We start from the raw sequence: 12,166 nt of genomic DNA, 5'->3' as shown, positions 1-12,166 counted from the left end.
TATGTTCTCTTCACATAGAAGAAAATTGTTCTCTCTCTTTGCCTGCGCTCCTCAGGCAGGTTTTGATGGAGGACTAATCCCCTCGCTAAGCTGGCAGCTCTGCCCCAGGCTGCCGAGGCACAGCCCCAGCCTGCTCTGCCCTTTCCCCCATGTCATTGCAAGCTAAAGCCACCATGGCCAGTATTTAAAATCAATGCCTCTGTTTCCAATGACTCTAACAGCCCCCTGGGCTCTTTGCCCATTACCTTCTTTCCAGCTGCCTTACAGTGTTCAGATCTAAATTGAAAGGGAGATTTCAGCTGGAGCAAAGCAGGCCACGAGAGAAAAGGTATTTTTGCTCTCCTGCTGTGTTGGACAACTGGGAAGGACAGTGGGATGGTAACTGAAAGGCATCCTCTGTCCAGCCCAGCACAGAGCCACCAGCACGATCGGTTAGGATTAGGACGGAGCAGGGAGCTGTGTGCTGGCAGCTGCGGTGTCCCCAGCAGCGTGGGCGTCCCCTCCACCCAGTGGCACTCACGTCCCAGGGCAGCCTGTCCTTGGTCAGACTGCTCCTGCCGCTAATTCTGGCACCAGCGATGGTTGTAGTTTGGTATTTATGTTCTCCCCAGACATTTCGGGGCGGTGTGCGCCTGGTGGCCGGGCAGAGGCTACCAGACGGTGGCTGTCACAGCTGTGCCGAATTCGGTATCGAGGTCAGTGCCCGGAGGCACCCAGCGCACTGCTGCTCTCTTGCTGCATTTCTGCTCCAGAGAGCAGCGCTGGTCCGGCTCGGGCTCATCACAGCGGTACCCGAACGCTTCGGCAGCAGCCAGGCGGTTTCCTTTTGGCCTCTCTGGCTCTTCTCACAGTAGCTTTGCACTAACTTTAGTTGTTGAGTCTTGGCTCTGGATTTATTCTGGTTAATGGGACCAGGGTTTCTTCTGTGATACTTCACGGTCTGACTAAGATGCGGTGTGGTCAGTGCCCATACCTCTAACGGGCAGCGCCGTACCCACAGATCTCTGGGAAGAGGGACCAGTGGAAGACTCAGATTACTACATTTTCAAAATAAAGCTGACCTTTAAAACCCAATAAAGCAGCTGGGACAAATAAACACTTGGAGCTGGTGGCTTTTGGGGTACCTAGGTCAGCCTGTTTAATCCTGCCAGACACGGTACCATGTTTATAGGAAGAGCTCCGACTCGTAGTAAAACACCACGGACGTGGTCAGGCTGACTGCGTGCGTCAGCTGGCCCCAAGTGCGGTGCCAAAAGCTTTGACTTAGAAGGAGGTGAAGCTCAAAAATGCTCAGAGCTGACTTGTGCTGGAGATTGGCAGAAAGTCAGTGGATGCCCCGGGGCCAGGGGTGTGTGGTAAGGGTGCAGGCAGGGCTCCGCGGGGCTGCAGGGCCAAGGTTACAGGTGCTCCCCAGCTGCTCGCTTGTGCAGACTGGGGGAGAGGCAGTTGCTCTGAATTACGGTGCAATTCCCAAGCCATTTTCCGGTTTAGATCAGAAATGTGTTGATCCAAAGTGTTGGGCCCAAAGTTGTTCTTCTAGAAGGAAAGCAAGCAGGGCCGTAGGCAAAAGGGAGATGTGCTGAGGCTCATCTTCCCTGGATCACAGGGAGTAGGATTGCAGCTCTGTCATCCCTCATGCAGAAAGTTTGTTGTGTGATGAATTCAAACTGTGCATCAGAACTAACTGCAAGAACACAAAAATTAGGGAACTGAAGAGTATCGATAGATCAGAGAGCACTCAGGAAAGCAGTATTTGTGTAATGCAGAATGGCGAGTTGGCTTGAATGTATTTTAGTCTTTCCGTATATATATAGTCCCCTAATAGACTCTCCAGGTGTTGCCGGCACAGAACGAGCCTTGCTGCACCAGGTTTACCACCGAAACGCCAGCTGAGCTCGAGGAATAACACATCTCCTGGGCGGGAGCACTGGGGATACTGCGGGACAAATCTCTCTGCAGACCCCGTAGCAACAGTGGGCAAATGTTGTCAGGGGAGGTTTCATAACCTCATTTTTGTGTCGTGTTGTGGATTTTTTTTTCCTTTTAAGGCAGAAAACAAAGGTCAGATCTTTACGGGGAACGCACAAGGCAAATCTAAGCACCTTGCTGTTTACATGTGACATTTCAGCCAGCGCAGCTACAGAGCTGGAGGTTCAGTGGATAAAAACTTGCTGCAGCTCTGCTAGATGTTACCCATCTACTGCAAGTTCTTACAAAGCAATGCAAAAGGTTTCCAGAAATTAATTACAGGTAAACTTAGGCTAGCTACAATTCTGTTTATTGTTTTCTGGTGCATATGCAGGTGTCGTACAGCTTGTAGGAACGTTTTCATTAGGACAACATTCTCATAGTAACAGGGTTCGTGGTAGCACTGCAGTGATCCCGGCAGCAGCCAGCATGCCCGTATACAAGGGAAGCTGTATTACAGCATCTCCTATAGTACAGGTGTGCACTAAGCCTTACATTTCTTTATTTTTTTGTTTATAAAGCCTGCAGACCTCATAGTTTCTGAAGCACGAGCCTCTTCCTGCACACAGTCTCAGTCATGTTCCTTCATGATGAACCCAAACAAAACCTGCAGTGGTTCAGAGCGTATCCCATCCCCATTTGCGGTGGTAGGAAGTTCTGACCCAGTTTTTCTACCAGTGGAAAACACCTCTCTGTGCTCCAGTGCTTGGTGTGTCAGGGAAGATGATGTTCCAGGCACAGTCACTCTTTCCCTGGTGGCTTAGATAAATGAGCCTGTCACAACAACACAACCACCTAGAATATTTGTTTGCATTTGTTACTTGGAATTCCCCTTCCACTTCTTTGCTGCCTCATGCTCTGCTTGGGAGCAGCCGCTGAGGTTTCTGAGAGCTGCATCTTGCGGGTGTTTGTGCCTCGCAGAGCCCGCGTGGTTCGTGGGGAGGCTTTAACCCTGAACAGCTCTCCCGTTGCTGCTCTTCCTAAACGCGTCCTGTACAGCAAAGAGAGCTTGCTCCTTTGAAGTCCTTGTTCCATGCCGGACCCCCAAGGGCCTTCCCACTGGGGGCTTTGCCTTCGTTTGTCTTCCCTCATCAATATTTAAAACCTGTCATTTCCTGTGCGGCACAAATAAGATCCCATTCTGGTTACAAGCATCTACATATAGCTTTACCTGCAGAGTTATATAAATGCAGCCCTAATTAATTGGTGCTCTTGCCTTGCATGAATAATAAATCTGGATAGTGTAAATACACACAGTAGTTGCAGGCTTGGAGAAACGTGGGAAGCGTGCGCTCACAGTGGGAGGGAGAGGGCAGAAAACAGGGAGAAAAGGAGGCAAATAGAGCTCTTTGAATCTTTCATTTCAATTTTCAACTGCATCTTGCAGATTTAAAGTCCTACTTCAGACAGGGTCCCCTGTCATCCTGCTGCTGGTGGGCACAGGAGCAGACAGGGGTGGAGGGGAGGTGGGTGCATCGCTGGGGGCTGAGGAGCAGCTGGCCCAGCTCCAAAAGACGGCGGCACCTGGGGGACTCAGTTCCCAGCTCCTGGCTTTGTCTAGGCTTTGAGGTGTGCAGGGGGCTGGCGGTGAGGTGTGTGCCTTTCAGGAGCGGCCAGAAACGGGGCCGGCTCACCGGGCGGCGGGGTGTGCGTTTGGCTGGAAGGATGGCAGTGCTCAGCTCCCTCCTGGGAACGGCATTTTCTGTTCTCTCTTGGAGGGAGTTGGCTTTGTGTGCCTCCTGGATAAAGACCAATCGGGTGATTTTTATCGGAGAAATAGCTGTGGCATTCAGTCCCCTGCCTCCTGCCAGCCAAGCCCAGCCTACACAACCATTATGCGTTTTATTCAGCAGCATGCTTTTTTAGCAAAAACATAAAAAATACAAAAAAAAATGCCCCTCCTCCCTCCCAAGCCAAACCAGTGTGATGCAACTGCGGTTGTGAGCTCGGGTTAGGGTATATTCAACCCGTGCTCCGTGCTCCTCGGGGCCGTCTGAGCGCATGGCAGCAGTGACCTCCGCAGCATTCATCTGAGGAGGTCAGGCAGGAGCTGGTGAAGCTGGGAAATCCCGTGTCACTGTTAGGTCCCGGTGCATCTCCTGTCTAGAATAGAGCTCAAAGCATAAAAACAGCCATACATTGCTGCGCTCGACAAGGACATGCGTACGCGCAGAGTAACACATGCATCCCGTGGGTAGTGTGACAGCGCGCGTGGCGTGGGACACGACAGAGTCTGTAGCTGGCAGGTTATTTCAGGTTTAGTGCGATTTTCCTTCCCTGAGGCGAGTTAAGCAGCGCTGATAAATATGGCTGTGGATGGCACTAAAGCTGTGCTGCAGCCCTAGTGTTAATCTGGAGGAAATCACCAGACACTGTGCAGGATCCCTGTGGATGTAACCTGTGGATGGAGAGGTGTGAGACAGGCGATGACTCCTTCATATATTGCAATGTGGGGGCATTTTTGTTAAAATACTCATCTATGTATAGATAGCTATCTATAAATACATAGCTACATATCTATATAGAGACATATCTGCAGATAGATGTCTCTGTAGATAACAGATACCAAATTCATCTGTGTACACAGTGCAGGTTTACTGCACAGCACCAGTTTAAAGTACGTGCGTTTTCACCTCCAGATAGCTCAGCCAGCTCCTTGGGCAGAGCCTCTGTAGTCAGCTGCCTGTTCCAGGCCTCCGTGTGATCGAACTACCGTGCAGCATTTAAATCCCTCCAGTTCCTTCCTTGCCCTGGCAGTCTGCTCAGCTGCTGCGTGTCGGCAGTGGCAAAAATGTCCGGATGGAAAAAAAAAAAATGGGGAGGGGGGAAAAAGGCTGTGATTTATGCTTCAGTGGGCTGCCTCCCAGTGAGTGCTGCGTGTGCGTTACTGCACCCAGCGGATGAGTTACCAGATGAGTTAGGCGGTTGCAGTCCCTGCTGGCAGATATTTGCATTTGAGTGCCCTCTGCTGATGAGCCGGCTGTGGCGGTGCGGAGCAGCCTGCTGCCCCGTGGGTTTCATCCCTAGGGCAGTGCCCATGGCTCGCTCCCAAACCCCTGCTCCTAAGCAGGAGATGCCAGAGCACTTCGGGTGTCTGCAGGTCCCTGCCTTGGAGAAGATGCTTAGCAGGGGAGAAAAATCGTGAGTCCCATTCTTTGTACCTTCACAAAGAAGGAAGGAAGGTCCGTCTCCCTCATGTAATCCACATCGGAAGCATGGGTCACCCCAGAGCAGGTAGTAGATGATCGCCACCGCAAAACACCCCAGACTGCTGTTCGCAAAGACATTACAGAGCTGAGCAAGCAGGGACACATAAAATCATAGAATATCATGAGCTGTAAGGGACCCACAAGGATCATCGAGTCCGACTCCTGGCTCCACACAGGACCACCCAAAAATCAGCCCATGTGTCTGAGCACGTTGTCCAAATGTTGCTTGAGCTCTGACAGGCTCCATGCCTTGACCACGTCCCTGGGGAGCCTGTCCCAGTGCCTGACCACTCTCTGGGTGCAGAACCTTTCCCTCACACCCAGCCTGCCCCTCCCCTGTCCCAGCTCCATGCCGTTCCCTCGGGTCCTGTCGCTGTCCCCAGAGAGCAGAGCTCAGCGCCTGCCCCTCCGCTCCCCTCGTGAGGGAGCTGCAGGCCGCCATGGGGCCTCCCCTCGGCCTGCTCTGCTCTGGGCCGAACAAACCAAGGGACTCAGCCGCTCCTCATGCATCGTGCCCTCTAGGCCCTTCACCACCTCTGTGGCCCGCAGACCAGGAGTCCCCATCCTGCTTGTTTTGTGTTTACAGGAGGCTCAGCCTGTTAATAGCTCATTATTTTCAGTAGGGCACGTGGCGAGCATGTATTCTCCCATGTCAGTGAGCAGAGTTGCAGGGGGATCGGAGCAGCACGTCCTTACAAAGCTGTATCGATTGCCGGGGAAGAGGCTGTAAATGTGTGAGCCCTTCTCATAAAAAGCAGTTTGATCTTCAAACAACTTGACTGAGAGCCTTATTTTTCTTAGTAGATAACATGACTGACAGGTAAGAATCAAGAAAAGGGAAAACCCTTGGATTTTGGGTCTTCTGTGTTAGGTTTTGACCTCAGCAAATAAAAGAGGGACGTGTTGCCGTCCCCGTGGGCTGTAGCTCTCCCAACAGCCCCCCTCAGGCCTCTCGGGTGGTTTTGGGCTGCAAGACGAGGGGACGCTCCTGCTGGCGCCGTGTGGCAGCTGACCTGTGCCTGTCCCCCCTGCAGCAGCAGAGGCGAGAGAAGGAGCTGCGCAAGCAGCAGGAGCGGGAGCAGCGGCGGCACTACGAGGAGCAGATGCGGCGGGAGGAGGAGCGGCGGCGCGCGGAGCACGAGCAGGTAACGCGGCGACCCGGGGCCGTCGGCCTCAACGTGCACACCTCTCAGTCTAATAAGATAAAAGGCCCATCTTCTCATAAACACTTATATTTCTTTGCCGCTTTCACCACTTGAGAGTAAATTGCTTAATTGTCAGCGCTGCGTGTGTCGCTTCCCACTGTCCTAATTGATTTCTGTGTGGATCCACTTGTTGCCCGCAGGTTGGAGGCACTCGATGCAGGTTTTTCCCTTCCTCCCGTCCCTGGGGTGGGGTTCCGTGCTGCTCCCAGTTAATGTTTGCTGTTTCCCAGCAGTTATAGCTCTTTTCCCTCAGAAGCCCCTTTTAGAGCGGTGGACGCCCTGGGCTCTTCGGGCAGGGTTGGAGGGTGCCCGGGCTGATGGATCAGTGTCAGCTCCCGGGTGGGATGGATCTGGGTGCCCACCTCGTGCCCCCGACAGGCTCTTCCTCTTGAGAAACACTGTCTCTTTCACCTTCTCTCTCTTTTTCCTTTGATCCTTGCTGCCATGCCTCCAGGAGTACATCAGGCGACAGTTAGAGGAGGAGCAGAGACAGTTAGAGATCCTGCAGCAGCAGTTGTTGCAGGAGCAAGCGCTACTTCTGGTAAATGGGAGGCCCTGTCCTCACTTGCTGCTTCCCGCCCGCATGCGCCCGTGCCCCCCGCATGCCTCCTGCCATGCCAAATGGCAGATGGCTCGTGTGTGCCAGTGGGCTGTGACAGGGACGCTGCTGCCACCCCAGCCCTGCCGCCAGCATGCCAAGCCCCCGCGTCCCCGTGCCATGCACGCCTCCCCGTGTGCCCGTGCCTGCGGCAGCGGTGTGCTTCGGCCTCCATTAGAGGCCACGGTCCGTCCCTGTTCATTGCCATGCCACTTCTGTGGCTGTTCGCAGCATGCTGGAGTGGGATGGAGCTGCAATGGCCGGGCAAACCCGTGCCGCGATGCGGGTTTTAATGGTTTGCGTGAAGGTTTGTGTTTTAATTCCCTCACAGGAATGCTTATGCTGTTTGCATTCTAGATGCTTTCTATTTAGTTGTTTTTTTTTTTAATTTAATTATTTTCTGAATGATCGTTTTTTTAATTCTGCTAGCTGTTACTCTCACTGTGTTTTCTTTTAATCCACAGGGATTATTATTTGTCTCTCTTCCTATTGAATTTATTTAGGGAAAAGCAAAACCCTCACACAAGCCCTTGCTTTTTAAAAAGGCCCTTTCAAAAAGTGTTAGTGATTTAGTAATTAAACCTCACAGAGCCATAGGGATTCAGGGAGATCATACAGTTGGCTCTGCTCTGCAGCCGTTGCCACAAACAACAAATTAACCCTACAAAGTGCTCCACAAACTGGGCTTTGGCTGAGTTTTACATGAACTGATGGTGTTTGGTACCTCATTGCATTGATCCTTTGTTCTTCTCATCCAGAAAAATCTGGGCGAAATCAATAGCAACTTACAAGCCCCGTGAGAACATTATTTTATCTAATTGGCTTCTGTTTGGCCCTGGCCGAGGGATGTCAATGCTGACCTTCTGGTTCAGACGTGGATTTGAAGTCTCCCCCGGCAGCTTAGCAGTGATGTCCCTCTGCAGACCAAATTTCCACGTGCCTCATCTGCAGACTCTCAAAAGCCAAAAACCCCAAGGTGCCTCCCACCTTTCCTGGGGAGCACCACAGCCACCAAGGGACTTCGGTGGCCACATTCGCAAAGCGTGTCCCTGCCACCCTCCCACAAAGGAAGGGCAGGAGGTTCCCCAGGCCTCAGAGCAGGCTGGGCTGCTTGGTGAGCTCTTCCCCTGCATGGCTGCTCTGTGGCAACGGCTTGCACAGGTTTTTGTGCAGATGTCTGAGCCATCAGCAAGTTGTTTTTCTGGTGAGGCAGCGCTACCACCCTCCACTCCTATGTGGAAAATGGAGACAGAAATCTACCAGCTGCAAAGTGCCAGAGCTGGGATTAAAGCTCTGAATTTGTTGGCTACGTCCTCCCAGCTGCCTCTCCTCTGGGATGCTTTACAGCTTAGTCTCCAGAGTCTTTAGAATTAATGAGCTTTACCAGAAAACAGCTTGTCAGATACTTGGGCCCAATTTTCCATCCCAGCAGATAAACCTGCGGTTTGCTGTCCTGCGTTTACATGCTCGCCAGGCACCGTGCACCCGTGTCACTGTGCTTTCTTCTGGGTAGGAGTATAAGCGCAAGCAGCTGGAGGAGCAGCGGCAAGCGGAGCGGCTGCAGCGGCAGCTCCAGCAGGAGCGGGACTACCTGGTGTCCCTGCAGCAGCAGCAGCAGCAGCAGCGGCAGGACCAGAGGCCAGCGGAGAAGAAACCACTCTACCATTACAAAGAAGGGATAAATGCCAGTGAGAAACCAGCATGGGCCAAGGAGGTAGGCAAGAGCAAGGAGCACGGTGGTGCGTGTGTTTCCATGAGGGCTTGCAAGGAGGGGAAGTCTCCTGGAGAGATTCAGCCATAGCAGGGTACTTATGGACATGCCAGGAAGGAGCCCAGGAAATTCCTGTCCTTGCTCTGCTTGCCGCAGAGGGGGCAACTGCCTGCCAATGCGGAGAGGTAGTTGTGCAGGGGTTCCTTGCTGAGTGCTAATTCAGCTTTCCATAATCAAACAGGGACCAGGCATCTTTTTCTCCCATGCCAAGGACTTTTTATCTATAGGGATTGCTTTTCTTTCATGATTTTCAGGAGTGCAAGCCACACTGCTGATTCTCTTTTTCTCCCCAACAAAAAGAAAGAATTGTTATAACAATTGTGAGATCTTGAATATTAATTATTGCCTGACTGAATAGTCTTGAAAAGATGAAGATGTGCATTGTCTGCAGTGCAGTTTCAGGATCATGTTGAAAACACTTTCTTTGTCCTTAATCTCTTTGTGGTGGTTCCAGTAAGACTGGTGCCCACTCTTGTTATTAATTTTTCTGAAGTTCTTTGGGTTTAGTTGGTTTAATTTTGTAACCCTACTCCTGGGCCAAAAGATCATTTAATAACCCGCCCATTCTTCTTACTGGGCAGGACCACTGCTCTGCTGCCAAGTGTCGGGAACCCTTTGGTCCTGGCAGAGGCGGTAAACTCTTAGCACCTCTTTATTCTCCCTTTGGTTCCTCCTTCATTCCCTTCTGATTTAGTCTTCAGAGTCTTTTGGTGGCAACCAAACATATTTCCACAGAGCTGCGGGATCATTCTCCAGCCTTTCATGTGGAAGAAGAGGCTTGGTTGGTGGACAAGATGTTCCTGCCTGAGGCCAGATGTGCCACACAACACAGCACTGGGCTGCCTCTGGTAGGAGAGGCTTCCACCTGGGTGGTGCCTGTACGGCTTTTTGTAAAACTGGGTCTCTCGTGTATCTGCAGTAGTGTTAAGAGTAAGTAGCAGGCAGGGAAATGGGAGTAAACTCTGCCTTTCATTGCTTAGTTTTAAATAAATCATCTAGAACATTGCTGAAGTACCTCTGGCACTGTCATTGAAACTATAACAAAGATTTATAAAAAGGAATCTTATTCTTTATTTAGGATGAAGGAGCAAAGTGCTGGGTTTGGCTTTCAATTTCAAACACAAAGGCCCTCTTCTTTTATTCTGTGGCAGAGTTGTCTTTTTTTGATGTACCACTTGAAGAGGGGCGTTGGGAACTGTACAATGCAAATAAGAGTGTCAGAAGGTAGCCTCCTACCCTTTGCTGAAATCCTAGGAAAGACAAGGCTTCCTGTTGTTCTGGAACGTCTCCAGCCTCCGCCGATTAGCTGTCCAAACCATTTATTCTTCACCTGTGCCATTCTGTCCAGTTTCTAACAAAACGTTCAAAGAAATGATTGTGCCATCTTTATGCTCTTGGGAGCAGTAGTTTGATGTACTTGACAAAGCACCCTTGGGAACTCCCCCACACTACTCCTCTCTCCTCCATACCCTGCTTTATCTACTTCACACGGTCCCATTTTTAGCACAATTTAGCTACTTTGCTTGATCACCAAATCCGAGCTCTCCTTCCGCTCTGACCCTCTCCATTTTTCATACTTCTCTTTTATAAACTTATTTATCCACCTCACGGGTCTTCACGTGAACTTGGCTTTGATGACTCCAAGACCCTGCAGACATGGGATGAAGCATGAAGGTGACACTGTGGCTACTCACGTTGCCGTCGTGCCTCACCATATCCTCGTTAAGGGACTGGCCTGCTAATGAAGGCAGAGCTCTGGGTTAGGGGCTGGGCTGCAGGTCATCATTCGGAGCTTCCCAGGAGCACATTCTAGGGTTTCTCTTTTTATGCCACACAAAACAGTCTGATCAAAATAGTCCCCGCCAACATGTGTGGATGCGCATCCTCATCTGCTGTCCCTTCTTGTGAGTGGGAAGGCTTACCCACTGCAAGTTAACTTGGGGTGTAGCTTGAGTGCTGCCCCAGGTCCGGTCTGTTTACCCACACGAATCCCTTCTCATAATGAAGGACTAGCTGTGCCATTCCAGACGTCGTGTTGGGACCCTCTGATGATCCAGCCAGGGACATCTCGTTAGCACTGTAAGCGGTACTATATTTAGCAGCTCTCTCCATTACTGCCTCTTCTGTTGCGGACCAGCATTTGCTGATCAAAGCGATGCAGATAACCAGGCCCAGCTTCTCAGTGACAAAGTACTGGCAGCTCGTTCAGCTGAAGGACAGTTTGGGGCAGATATGTGCCATGCATGACCATGTGTAAAGGAGCAGCGGGGGGACACGTTCCCTGCAGCACAGGAAAGCACTCTGGGGGCTCGGCAGTGCCTCACAGGCCTGGCTGTTCCCTGCAGCAGCCAGCACACGTGAGCTCCTTCATCAGTCCCCGTGGCTTTTATAATTCTTTTGCTTTGAAGTTATGTGTTAAAACGTTAGCAGCTTTCCACTGGGACCTGCGCAAGAGCTGCTAGGGATGTTTTCCATTTGAGGGGAATCTTGAGTTATACACGAGATGGCTGGGGCTGGAGTGATGGATTCCTACAGAGCTCTGCGCTGCACAGTGTTGCTCTTTCCCCTCTCTGCTTAATGGTGAAATTGGTAAAGCTCCATGAAGCACAACCGGAGAGTCCCAAGAGCATCGTCTGCTGTGCTGGTGAAACCAAGTGCTAGCGAGGAGATGCTGGCAGTGGGAAAACCAAGTGCCTGTCTCCTTCCCAGTACACAGACATCCCCGTTTCGTTACTCTCCTGCTGCCTCCCCGACGCAGGCTTTGAAGTCCTCCGTAATCAGCCGCGCATTATGGCCTGGCAGCCTGCCAGGGAGCTCCTGCTCCTTGTCAGTGGCATCATCTTTGGCTGTTGGTGTCCGTGCCAAGGCTGGGCTGATAAGCAGATTACTGGACCGAGCCTGCAACCTAGCGTTCATGCAGCTGCTTCCTTGTTCATAGGGAGTTCTCCTTCCCACCTTGATCTTCTGCTTGTCCTTGCATCCACTCCTGTGGGCATCTGAACTGAGTTCTGCACAGCCTCTGACTGCCAGTGGGCAGTGCCCGGGGGAAGCTATGAAGTCCTCTTGGTACACAGAGTTGCCCAGCTGGTCACAGTGGGCTAGAAAAGAAAGAGTTCGTAACACAAATCTCCTACCTAAATTTTTCTCTGACTCCTGCTTGGCATCCGATAGAGGAGAAGATTCATTTTTATTAATATAATGGCTCTTTTGTTTCATGAATACTTACTTAACAATGAGCTGTGATTCTTTCCAAGCTAACTTGTTTCATGGCTTGCTTTTCAGCATGACATTGTAACTAGGAGAACTAAGACCTGCTAAGGGTATTTAACACATTAATGACATGTAAATGAAAATATATGTCAGATTTCTAGTTGAGATATCAAAAAATTCTGCATAGTGTATGCTGTATGAATAC

General features: G+C 51.1%; 1 protein-coding gene across 6 annotated transcripts in view; it reads left to right on the top strand.

Moving 5' to 3' along the window:
* Window positions 1–12,166, top strand: part of TNIK (TRAF2 and NCK interacting kinase) — a 157,182-nt gene that overhangs the window by 110,113 nt on the left and 34,903 nt on the right. For 5 of the 6 annotated variants that reach the window (XM_080604219.1, XM_080604217.1, XM_080604215.1 and 2 more), the window contains 3 exons: window positions 6,212–6,322; window positions 6,837–6,923; window positions 8,494–8,694. In XM_080604219.1, coding sequence (XP_080460345.1) covers window positions 6,212–6,322; window positions 6,837–6,923; window positions 8,494–8,694 — 399 coding nt within the window. The remainder of the gene's footprint in view (window positions 1–6,211; window positions 6,323–6,836; window positions 6,924–8,493; window positions 8,695–12,166) is intronic. The other variant, XM_080604216.1, reaches the window with a different exon arrangement.

The sequence above is a fragment of the Anser brachyrhynchus genome (assembly GCF_964034855.1).
Source record: "Anser brachyrhynchus genome assembly, chromosome: 9".
Classification (NCBI taxonomy): Eukaryota; Metazoa; Chordata; class Aves; order Anseriformes; family Anatidae; genus Anser; species Anser brachyrhynchus.
The sequence above is the reverse complement of the archived record's forward strand: the minus strand, read 5'-3'. Positions and strand labels throughout refer to the sequence as shown.